Source organism: Onychomys torridus, chromosome 4, assembly GCF_903995425.1.
Source record: "Onychomys torridus chromosome 4, mOncTor1.1, whole genome shotgun sequence".
Taxonomy (NCBI): domain Eukaryota; kingdom Metazoa; phylum Chordata; class Mammalia; order Rodentia; family Cricetidae; genus Onychomys; species Onychomys torridus.
The window spans coordinates 135,748,491-135,759,421 of record NC_050446.1 but is presented as its reverse complement, the minus strand read 5'-3'; the positions used below and the strand labels follow the sequence as shown (position 1 = coordinate 135,759,421).

Genomic DNA, 10,931 nt, shown 5'->3' with positions numbered 1-10,931 from the left:
GCATTTCTGCCTGCTTTGAGGCATCCACTGATGTGTGCCGCTGGTGACAGAGGACAGTCGCTGCTTCCCTCTCCCTCGGGCACTGTTCCCTGTCTGCTGTCTGATGTCTGAATATTCGTGGGTCCCAGCCCGATGCTGGGTAGTTGTTTTCCTGGCTATAGATGTCTGTGTGTAAGAGCGTGGGTGTGTCTGTCTGTCTGCAGGGAGCCTGCTAACTCTGTCCTTGACCTCCAGTATCTGTGTCAGAGGAGGGGGCCGGTTCTCCTCCTCCCCCCTCCCATGGGCACTAACGCAGCTGCCACCACCCGGGCTGCACCTAGAACTCAGTGACCTCGCTTGTCCACTGCAGCAATGACCACCCTACTGAGCTATCTCAGAGGCACTGGTGGCCCGAACCACGCTGCTTTATGGGTCGCCCCTCCACCCAGAGCTGGGTGAACGTGCTCAGCTCTGGGCTGGGTCCGCTCAGGCTCGTTTTTTCCCCTTATGTAACTCCACATCTGTGTGCGCCTTGCAGGTCACCCTGGACCCTGTTCTGAGCTCTGTCTAACCACGTGGAGACTGAGACCCACAGTTCTGTGCATAAGAAGCTGGAGAGAACCCCTGTCCCGGGCGACTCTTTCAGAGACCCCTCCCCAATACTTCTTTAGACATTTATTACCCCAGAATCTTACTTGCTCAAAGCAATATGCGAGAAGGAATCCTGGGGCGTAAGTTCCCCAGAGCTGGGGTGCAGTCCTTTCCCCACCCCACCCGGGCCCTGTCCCGGAACCTCACAAGCTCAGGGGCTACGGACAAGGGTTGAGCAGGGATCACCAGTGCCGAGGGCACAAGGGCGGACGGATAGCCAAGGGACCAGCTTCTAGGTGCGACCTCAGACAGGGCCCCCAACCCTGTGGTTTGTTAGTGACCCAGCCGGGCTCTCTGCCAGCCGCGGTGAGCACCTGGGCAGGGGCTCTAGTCGGCCGGCGGGCACGCGGCGCTGTCCGTGGTGCTGCCCGCGCCGGGAGGGGCGGAGGCGGGACGGAGGCGGGGCGAGGGCGCCAGCCAATGGCGGGGGCTCTGCGCGGGGCGCGGGGGGCGGCGGGCCGGGCACGGGGCGCACTCCGCTGCGCGCTGAGCTCGGGGTGCACCGACGCGCCGCGGGCGGCTGGAGCTCGGCTTTGCTCTTGCTGCAGCAGCCGCGCCGCCCTCCCCACTCCGCTCAGATTCCGACCCCAGCCCCTTCTGCACCGACCTCCCCCCCCCCCCCCGGACTCCAACCCAGGCTCTCATACCCGGCCCCTCGGACCATGCTCCGGGCACCCTCCGGAAAACCGGGCTGGGTGAAGAGCAGGCAAAGACTAGGCTCCCGAGCAGGGGCCCCACCCGGCTGCCCTTCTTTCGGCCCGCATCCTGCCCTGTGTCCCTGAGCGGTGTGAGCCTGCTGGGCCATGGAGCGCGCGCCGCCCGACGGGCTGCTGAACGCGTCGGGCGCTCTGGCCGGTGAGGCGGCGGCCACAGGCGGGTCGCGCAGCTTCTCCGCTGCCTGGACCGCTGTCCTGGCTGCGCTCATGGCGCTGCTCATCGTGGCCACAGTGCTGGGCAACGCTCTGGTCATGCTCGCCTTCGTGGCGGATTCGAGCCTCCGCACCCAGAACAACTTCTTTCTGCTCAACCTCGCCATCTCCGACTTCCTCGTGGGTAAAGCCCCCAGACCCTGTCCGCTGCCAGAGTCCAGGGGCGCGGAGCCCGGGCTGGGCAATGGGGCTTGCCGCTCTGACCTGGGGTGGCTTCTTAGGGTCCGGGCCTGGGGAGGGAACCTCTAGAAACCTTAGGATGGTAGGCGCGGGCGAAGTTCCTCGCTTTCCGGGCCACAGGACAGGGCCTAGGTAGGAAGGTCCCCGGGGAGGCTGCTCCAGTCGGCGGGAGCTCAACAAGGCGCAAGGCGCAGCAACCGTGGGTGCAGCGCTGGCTCCTGCGCCGAACCAAACAAAGGCAGCGGCGCCGGACTCAGGATGCTGTGAGGACGCTGGGGGGAGGGGACATGGAAGGGGGATTTGGGGAGCTGTGCTAGGGAAGGGGACCGTGGGGAAGGCGGGGGTAAAATGAAGGAAATGCTCTGAGGAGCTCGTTCTCACGTGTCCAAGCTCTGCTCCCCGACTAGGAGGGGGGGCGGGGCACGCGGTGGGGGCCCGGAGCGCCAGACACCTGTTGGGGCTGCGAGCTGCTGCGTCTCCCAGACGCTGGAAGCCGGTTTGGGCGGCGAGAGCGGCTGGCGCGGCTGCAGCCAAGAACCTTTTAAGCCAAGAGAAAAGCTTTCTCGGTTTTTAAGCTGAGAAGGGAGGCGGTCCAACAGCCAGGATAGGGATGGATGATTGGCTCCAGTACCAGACAGCCAGGGAGGACATATACCCTCTTTTCCTCCTTTGGCGGTTGGTAGGGTTGGCAGAAGCCCAGCTTCTGGGTCCAGAAGTCCTTATGTGGAGGTCCTTCCTCCTGCCTCCAGGCCCAGGAGACATCGGTGGTCTGGAGATTTTGTAGAGGCTGGAGGCTGGTTGTTGCTCAGTTGTGGGGGAACAGGGTAAACAGGATTGTTGGTCCTAGAAAGGTGGCTACCCTATGAGGGCCAGGTTATGCCCTCTCTCCATGTGGTAGGTCGGTCTGATCCCAAGTCCTGAGCCATGGTCCCACCACAGCTGCTCTCTTCTAGGTGCCTTCTGCATCCCATTGTATGTACCCTATGTGCTGACGGGCCGCTGGACCTTTGGCCGGGGCCTCTGCAAGCTGTGGCTGGTGGTAGACTATCTGCTGTGTGCCTCCTCAGTCTTCAACATCGTGCTGATCAGCTATGACCGATTCCTGTCAGTCACTCGAGCTGTGAGTTCTGGGATGTGGGTATTAGAGTTTACTTGGTGTGTTGGGGGGCACTGGATAGGGAATGGCTGCAGGCAGATGCCTGGTGGGCTTGCTCCCTTTTGACACGTAAACCACTTTTCAGTGACCATTAACTGCCAATAGTTTGAGCACGGGACAGGAGGTTAGCTTGGAACCCCATACCTCTGTCCTGGGCAGGTCTAGAATCCCTGGAACTGAAAGAGGGTCTCCATCTTTCCCACTTTTCTGTACACGGAGGTGTACGCACATAGTCCCAGGAAGGCCGGCTACAGCTCCTAGCTGCACAGGCTCCGGTGGTGTGGAACGGGGCTGCAGCTCTTGCTTCACGTTCTCTCCTTGATGGCTCCCTCCCCTCAGGTTTTATCAGGGGCCATCCCGAGGATCGGCTTGCCAAGAGTACCAGCATGGAGCCCTTTTGAACCTCCCTAGATCCCTTCCATCCCTTGAACCACTGAGAGAGTGGTGCAATCACAGGGCTATTGTGATGGGTGCCCAGTATAGAGCTGGCATGTGGCAGGTGTGCCCTAGACCTGTGGTTAGCACAAGCTCTGATTGTTGCCCTTGTGCTTCCCAAGGTGGCTATCAAGGACACTTCTTCCAGCTTTCCCACTGAGGCTCTGTAGCAGGATTCTTGCCCCTCTTGCACCCTACCCCTTGTTTACTGGTTACACTTGGAGATTAGACATGCTGTGTCTTGGAAAAGACCAAATGGCCCCACGTTCTTACCTTTCCTAGGCATTCTCCTTCTAGAAGAGGAGACTTAATTCGTATGTGTGTGTGTGTGTGTGTGTGTGTGTGTGTGTGTGTGTGTCCGTCCGTCCGTGTCCAGCAGTGGGCCAGCAGTGGTTTACCTCTGTACTCCCAGCTCCAGTACTGGGAGAAAGGAAGTACTGGAGCAGAGACAGGGCAAAGCTCTCTCCCCTTCAGCACAGCTAGCCGCTGAAGATGGCTCTGGCCCTCGCAAGAAGCAAGAATCAGAAACTGTTGTGTGTGGCTCCTGGGTGTGGTAAATGCTATCTGAGTGCTAGTGATGCAGTAACCAAAGGCAGGACCCCATGGAGCTTGTAGCTGGTGGGGTGGTAAAGAGGCAAGATTCTGGTTGGTTGTGGGAGGCTCCGAGGCTCTGGAAGAGTGTCGGAGCATCAGCCAGGGGACACAGGCACAGGAGGGTTTATGGAGAGAAGGAACATGGCACCTTGACCATGGCAGACACAGAGGCCCAGAGTGTATTCTGAGCTTCCAGTCCAATGTTCCTGACCTCTTGATCTGTACATCCTCCCGCAGGTCTCCTACCGGGCCCAGCAGGGGGACACACGGCGGGCAGTGCAGAAGATGGCACTAGTGTGGGTGCTGGCCTTCCTGCTGTATGGACCTGCCATCCTGAGTTGGGAGTACCTGTCTGGTGGCAGCTCCATCCCCGAGGGCCACTGCTATGCTGAGTTCTTCTACAACTGGTACTTTCTCATCACGGCCTCCACTCTTGAGTTTTTCACACCTTTCCTCAGTGTTACCTTCTTCAATCTCAGCATCTACCTGAACATCCAGAGGCGCACCCGCCTCCGGCTTGACGGGGCCCGTGAGGCCGGTCCAGAACCCCCACCTGACACCCAGCCCTCACCACCTCCAGCTCCCCCCAGCTGCTGGGGCTGCTGGCCAAAAGGGCATGGGGAGGCCATGCCACTGCACAGGTATGGGGTGGGCGAGGCAGGCCCTGGTGTTGAGGCTGGGGAGGCTGCTCTTGGGGGTGGCAGTGGTGGGGGTGCTGCTGCCTCACCCACCTCTAGCTCTGGCAGCTCCTCGAGGGGTACCGAGAGGCCACGCTCACTCAAAAGGGGTTCCAAGCCATCAGCATCTTCAGCATCCCTGGAGAAGCGCATGAAGATGGTGTCCCAGAGCATCACCCAGCGCTTTCGGCTGTCACGGGACAAGAAGGTGGCCAAGTCTCTTGCCATCATTGTGAGCATCTTTGGGCTCTGCTGGGCCCCGTATACACTCCTAATGATCATCCGAGCTGCTTGCCATGGCCACTGCATCCCCGACTACTGGTATGAGACGTCCTTCTGGCTTCTGTGGGCCAACTCAGCTGTCAACCCTGTCCTCTACCCGCTGTGCCACTACAGCTTCCGCAGAGCCTTCACCAAGCTCCTCTGTCCCCAGAAGCTCAAGGTCCAGCCCCATGGCTCCCTGGAGCAGTGCTGGAAGTGAGCAGCTGCTTCACTCTTCTGTGGCTGTGCCCTGGTATTTGTTCCATGGGCAGCCCCAGGTGTGGGCCCTGCCTTGTCTGTGGCCACTCTAAACACCATGATAGCCTCTTAGATCATCAGCCCTGCAGTGGGGCAGCCTGGTAGGCTGGCTGGGGGGCTCTCACTGGTGGAACTGGAGCATGCTGGCTGGCTCTGCTGCCACATTCTCCTTCACCCCAGAAGAGACAATCCAGGAGTCCCAGGCATGCATTCCACCTCCACAGACAATACAGTGCCAGTGGGGTCCCCTTTTGCACACTTAGTGGTTGGTGTCCTCTCTAATGCAAACCTTGGTGTGTGCTCCAGGCTCCTACCCAGCAGTGTGCCCTGCATGTGCACACAACTGCCACACACCCACCACACACTGCAACTCTTCCCTCTCCCAGACAATCTGGGGATGATGCCCTTTGCTGCCTTTGTCTCTTGCTTAAGCACAGAGCCTAGTTCCTTTAACCTTATCCCTTCAACTCTTTGCCCCACAAAGTGTCAAGTGCCCCAGGAACCTTGAAGCCTTTCTCTGCTTTTCCATTCTGGATGTTTTCAAGGAAGATGGAAGAGAAGAAAACACGTCTGTGAACTTGATGTTCCTTGGATGTTTAATCAAGAGAGACAAAATTGCCGAGGAGCTTGGGGCTGGATTGGCAGGTGTGGGCTCCCACGCCCTCCTCCCTCAGTGTGGCAGCTTCCGGCTGAGCCGAGCCAGCTGCTTCTGCCCGCCCCGCCCCCAGGCTTGGGAAGATGGCCCTACTGGCAGCGATGCCTGTTCAGCTGGCCAAAGCCTGCCCTGCTTGCCCCATCTGTGCAATCAGAACTTGGGGGTGGGTGCATGGGTTGTTGGGCAGAGGGGTTCTTGACTGCCCTGGGGGTCCTGAAGCATATAGGGGAGTCAGCAGAAGAGCAAGCTGGGGATACCTGGGAGGACCGCTTTGCCTTGTCCTGTGTGCTCACCTCAGGCCTCTGCATGCTCTGCTGTCTTTGTACCCTGGTGTTGCTGCCTCTGCCAATGTGAAGACACAATAAAGTGTATTTTTTTATTGGTGCTGACTTTTGAGGACTTTGTGGGAGTAGCTATTGTTCAGGGTTCCAATCGGAGGCCCCATGGAGACATGAATGTGACCTTGGTATTCCAACTGGGGAACCAGGTGGGAGAAAAGCCAGGCTGTTGTCCCAGGGTTTGGTTCCCACAAAGGACTGTTCCCAGCAGTGCCCACCACAAAACTCAAGGGCCCATAGGGGCAGAGACCCAGCTTCTGCCCCTTTACCAGCAGGGTAGTATGATACTGGAATGGCTCACATGTGCCTTCAGAATCCATTAATGTAGCCAGTCTGTTCCAAGATAGTTGCTCAGCTTTCTTGCCAGAAATCATTCATTGTCATGGCTTTGACTGTACAGGCTGGTAGTCTGGCTGTGTGCTGGTAAGACACAGGCCCCAGGAAAAGCCTTGACCATGCCTCATGCTTCGAGAGAAGCTCAGGAAAGTGGTAGCGAAAGGGTTGGTGGGACCAGAGAGCACTTCTGGGGTTATGGGGACTGCAACTGGCCTTGTGGGCACTGAGAGATGCAGAGGCCCCACCCCAGGCAAAGATCTGGCAGTGGGCTGTGGTTGAAGGTTGGGGACAGTAGGATGGAAGGTGGGTGGGTGGGTGATACTACCTTCAGTGGACAGCCTTCTGACTAGCCTCTCCTGTTACCTCACCACTACCTTGATCTTCAGAGACTTCACCTTTCCTCCTCTGAGCAAAGAGGGAACTGGCCACCATAGCCTCACAGGCAGGCACCATGGGTCATCACTGTAGTGAGGGATGCCACACCCAAGCAAAGCTCCATGGTAGCTCAGTGCCGCACAGAGGAAGCAGCCATGAAGCTTTCTTCCTATATTCAGATGTGCCCTCCCTGCAGCTGCACCTGTACTTGCCTTTCCCAACTACTTGACAACTCCCAAAGGGCAGACCCTCCTCCTCGTCTGTCTTTCTCTCCAGATTTGAGAACGATCCTCTGGGCTCAAGCAGGACCTTATTCCTCAGTCAGATCGCTCAGGCTCCTCCTTTGTCCCTAGAGTACATAGTGAGCCTGGGGGTTCTAGACTTTCCTTTAGTCACGGTTTTCTGTGCCTTACTGGCCTACCTGGGCCCTATCCTGAGCGGTTGGGAGTGGTAAGAGCAGATGCCGCCTTCTTTGCTCAGCACTCCCCCATCTTGTCCCTGAGAGCCCAGAGGTTTTGTGGCTCCCCCAGCAGGCTGGCACTAGCTCCCTCACCCTTCGCTGGGCCTGGCCTCCCCAGCGGGTGTCTGTCCCCAAAGATGGGAGTGATCTGGGGAAGGACAAAGGACTGCTCTCTCCAGCGACAGGCACTTTCAGCACAGCCAGCGCCCAAGCTGCCCCTCCACCCGGCCCTACTAAATGGCTACAAATTGGAGGATAAAAGCACAGGCTTTCAAGCAATTTTGCCTTCAATCTCTGGGAACTGCCGCTCCCGGAGTTGCTGTGTGAGGACGGAGGAGGAGAGAAGAAAGACACGGAGTCTATTGGACCCAAGTCTGCAGCAAACAAACAGGCGGAGGGGGCCTTCTGCAATTCCAGTCGCTCTCACAGTCCTAGCCTGGAGGACACAGAGCTGTGCTGGAGCCCAACAGTGCAGCTGCTGTTTACTGAGCACCTACTGTGTCCTGGTGCCAGCAGAGCAGCACAGATGTGGGCCCTGAGCCAGAGGTAGAGGACCCTTGGGATAAGCAGTACAAGATCATAGTTGCCCTGGGTCTGGGAGGAAGACCAGCTATCCAACAGGGGGACAGACATCTACTTGGATTATAAATCAGGACCATGACCAGGCTGAGGGCCACCTGGAGGAGTGGGGCTCAGAGCCAGCAGGGTCCCCCTGGGTGCTGACACTGGCTGCACATGTCAGTCATCTTTTCACCCTTGACACTGACTCTGAAGATGCCCCATGAGGAAAGGTCTTGACACATACTACCTGGGGACCTTCCCAGACTAAACGAAGAGCCTAAGCTACTGGGCGCCCCATCAGGTAAACCTAGTCCCCTCCTTTACAAAAGGAGAAATGACCCAGAGCCAGGGCTGTGAGTGGGGATGGCTGAGGTCTCCTTGGCAATGCTTCCAGAGTCCTGTTATACAAAAGTCACCTTTCTGTCTTACCTCTCTGTTCTCAATCCTATCTCAGTGCTTTTGGATAGGTTTTAGGGTGTGTGGAACCTTTCACCAACAGTTAATGGTGCTCGTGCTGTGTGCTAGCCAAGGTAAGCACCTGTGTTCTCATAGAGACCCCTCAGTACTGTGCACATTCTCCATTCTGAAGACGCTCCCCATGTCACACATCAGCAGTTGGCAAGAAGCCAGCCTCCGAAGCCAAGCCTGATGTGGAACCCACACTCCTTCCACTCCATCACTTCCTCACTGAGCAGTTACTGTGCTTTAGATACCATGGGATGGCAGTGTCTGAGCTGGACCCTTCTGCAGGATTCTACCCTTCTGGAAGACAGCATCCAAGCTCCTATCATCTGAGTGCATGGTGGCTGGCAGGGGTTGTCCCAGGATGGGAAAGAAAGCAGGATGTTTGAGAAAGATTTTGTTGATCTTAACACAATTTGTTATTGAGATTTTGAGATGGGGTTTCATGTAGCTCAGGCTGGCTTCCAATTCATTGTATAGTCAAGGATGACCTTGAACTTCTGATCCTCCTGCCTCCACCTTCTGGTGATAGGATTCTAAGCATGAGCCACCACACCTGGCTTTATGTGGCACTGGGAATGGAGTCCAGAGCCTCAAGCATACCAAGCAAACACTCACTAGCTGAGTGATCACCCCCAGCCCACAAAACAACTTGATGAGTTGGGTGGTGTTGGTACACACCTTTAATTCCAACACTCAGGAGGCAGAGGCAGACGGATTTCTGAGTTTGAGGCCAGCCTGGTCTACAGAGGGAGTTCCAAGATGGCCAGGACTACACAGAGAAACCCTGTCTCAAACTCCACCCCCCCGAAACAAACAAAAACAAAAAAACAGCACTTGCTGGGCAACCACTGTATGCCCTCCATTGTGATGAGACAAGGAATCAGGAAAGCGGCCCCTGCCTTCCCTAAGCAGCAGATGAGTCGGTAGTGTTGGGAAGAAGAGAGAACAGTGGAGTCAAGGCTCAGTTGCCCAGGTGGCAGAGGAGTGTGTTTCAAAGGGACACCGGGACTTTGAGGCCAAGAGTTGCCCGTCTCCTTAGCAGGTCTGTGTTGAGTCTAAAAGTAAAACCTAGTCATCTTAGGGAATATCCAGTCCTCTGCCTGACCATGCCAGCATGGATGAACATCCAGGGCCGGTGGGTGTTGGGGGTCCTAGGCTCTACTCCTCTGCAGTTTGGGTGCAGCAGCTTGGTTTGGGGTAGCTAGGCACCAGCATCACTCAAATATGCATCCTGGCAGGGCTCTCCTACTGCCTCTTGCCCTTCCACCACCCGCCAGCAGGAAGTGGCTCTTGGGTTTCTGAAGGCCTCCTGTCATCACCACAATTGCTCGACTGTTGGCAGTACCTGTACCTGCTGCCAGTGGGTAGTGCCACCCTAACCTGGCATTGAGTGCTTGGGTCCCACCTCCTTGCAGGAAGGCAAACTTCAGGGGGTGAGGACTGGCTGGGGGGGGGCACTGTCTGTACCTGTACCTGAGGGGCCACCTTCCCACTGCTTCTCTGTCTCAACTCCACAGTGGGGAAAACACGGGGTCAGGAATGGTAGGATGGGGAGTCTAGTCCAGACTGGCTGTTTCCTAGCTGTGTGGCCCCAGTAGGTCCCTCAGCCCCAGGACCAAAGAGTCCTTTCTTTCCCTGGGGTACAATAAGGAAAGAGGGACATCTCAATTCTGATGTCCAAGCCTTACGGCACATTAACGACCACAACTGGGGTGGAGACACAAGGGACCCTAGAGGAGGCTTTGGCTGTGTAGAGGACAGGGAAACCTCCCTGTACCTGGAAGGGTCACCATGGTACCAACCCAAGGACTGTGACCAGACCATAATGGCGTCAAGGACACCTTTGGGTAGTTACACCATGCTCCAGACCCTACTCTGAGTTCTTTTCTTAGACTCTAATTCTAAGATATAGTGGCTTCTATTATTCTCATTTTACAGATGTGGAAGCTGAGGCACAGAGGGGTCAAGTGGCTTAATATCTCACAGCTGGTAAAAGACTGAGACACAGCTGGCCCCTTCTGTGATTACTTCTCCAGTTATTTAGCACCAAGGGCTACCTTCTTTATTTTAAAATTCACCCTCACATAAAGTCTCAGGGTATAGCAAAATGTAGGCAAATTCTTGGCCAGAATATATGTGAATGATGTCTTGTGCAGACCCTGTAGTCTCCATCTCTCCCTGAAATATCATCAGTATAATCTTTTCTACCCACTTCCTATCATCATTCTGCCCCTGGGAGCTCACACTAGAATGGTGTAGAAGATGAACTCACAGAGCTTGGCAGTGCTATAATCCACAGTCATGAGACAGAGGTGGGACGATCTAAGTTTGAAGCCAGCCTCATCTAAATAGTGAATTCCAAGTCATCTAAGGCTATATGGTGAGACTCTGCCTCCAATAAACAAACTGAGATTTACTGACCCAGTGGTTTACTCTTTTAATCCCAGCACTTGGGAGGAGGAGGCAGGAAGATTGTTGCAATATAAAGTCAGCCTGGGCCAGAGAGAGAGAGAGAGAGAGAGAGAGAGAGAGAGAGAGAGAGAGAGAGAGAGAGACCGACCCTGTTTCAACAAAAGGAAATAAGACAAGCCCACCTTATACCATTCTAGGGCTTCTCTAGC

The 10,931-nt window shown here is 56.3% G+C and overlaps 1 protein-coding gene across 3 annotated transcripts; it reads left to right on the top strand.

Moving 5' to 3' along the window:
* The first annotated feature begins 1,087 nt into the window (after positions 1 to 1,087).
* Hrh3 (histamine receptor H3) lies at positions 1,088 to 5,681 on the top strand. Of its 3 annotated transcripts, none has more exons than XM_036186253.1 (4): positions 1,088 to 1,683; positions 2,693 to 2,859; positions 4,162 to 4,565; positions 4,671 to 5,681. In XM_036186253.1, the coding sequence occupies exons 1-4, from the start codon at positions 1,434 to 1,436 to the stop codon at positions 5,080 to 5,082; spliced, it is 1,233 nt and encodes a 410-aa protein (XP_036042146.1). In that variant the 5' UTR covers positions 1,088 to 1,433; the 3' UTR covers positions 5,083 to 5,681. The 3 variants fall into 3 exon arrangements, with proteins under 3 accessions (XP_036042146.1, XP_036042145.1, XP_036042144.1); XM_036186252.1 differs by having other exon boundaries at positions 4,662 to 5,681; XM_036186251.1 differs by having other exon boundaries at positions 4,162 to 5,681.
* Positions 5,682 to 10,931: the final 5,250 nt, after the last annotated feature.

Coding starts and splice junctions, on each gene's coding strand:
- Hrh3 (XM_036186251.1), top strand. CDS start 1,434: ATGGAGCGCGCGCCGCCCGACGGGCTGCTGAACGCGTCGGGCGCTCTG. Junction 1,684..2,692: donor CATCTCCGACTTCCTCGTGG/GTAAAGCCCCCA, acceptor GCTCTCTTCTAG/GTGCCTTCTGCATCCCATTG. Junction 2,860..4,161: donor TCCTGTCAGTCACTCGAGCT/GTGAGTTCTGGG, acceptor ATCCTCCCGCAG/GTCTCCTACCGGGCCCAGCA.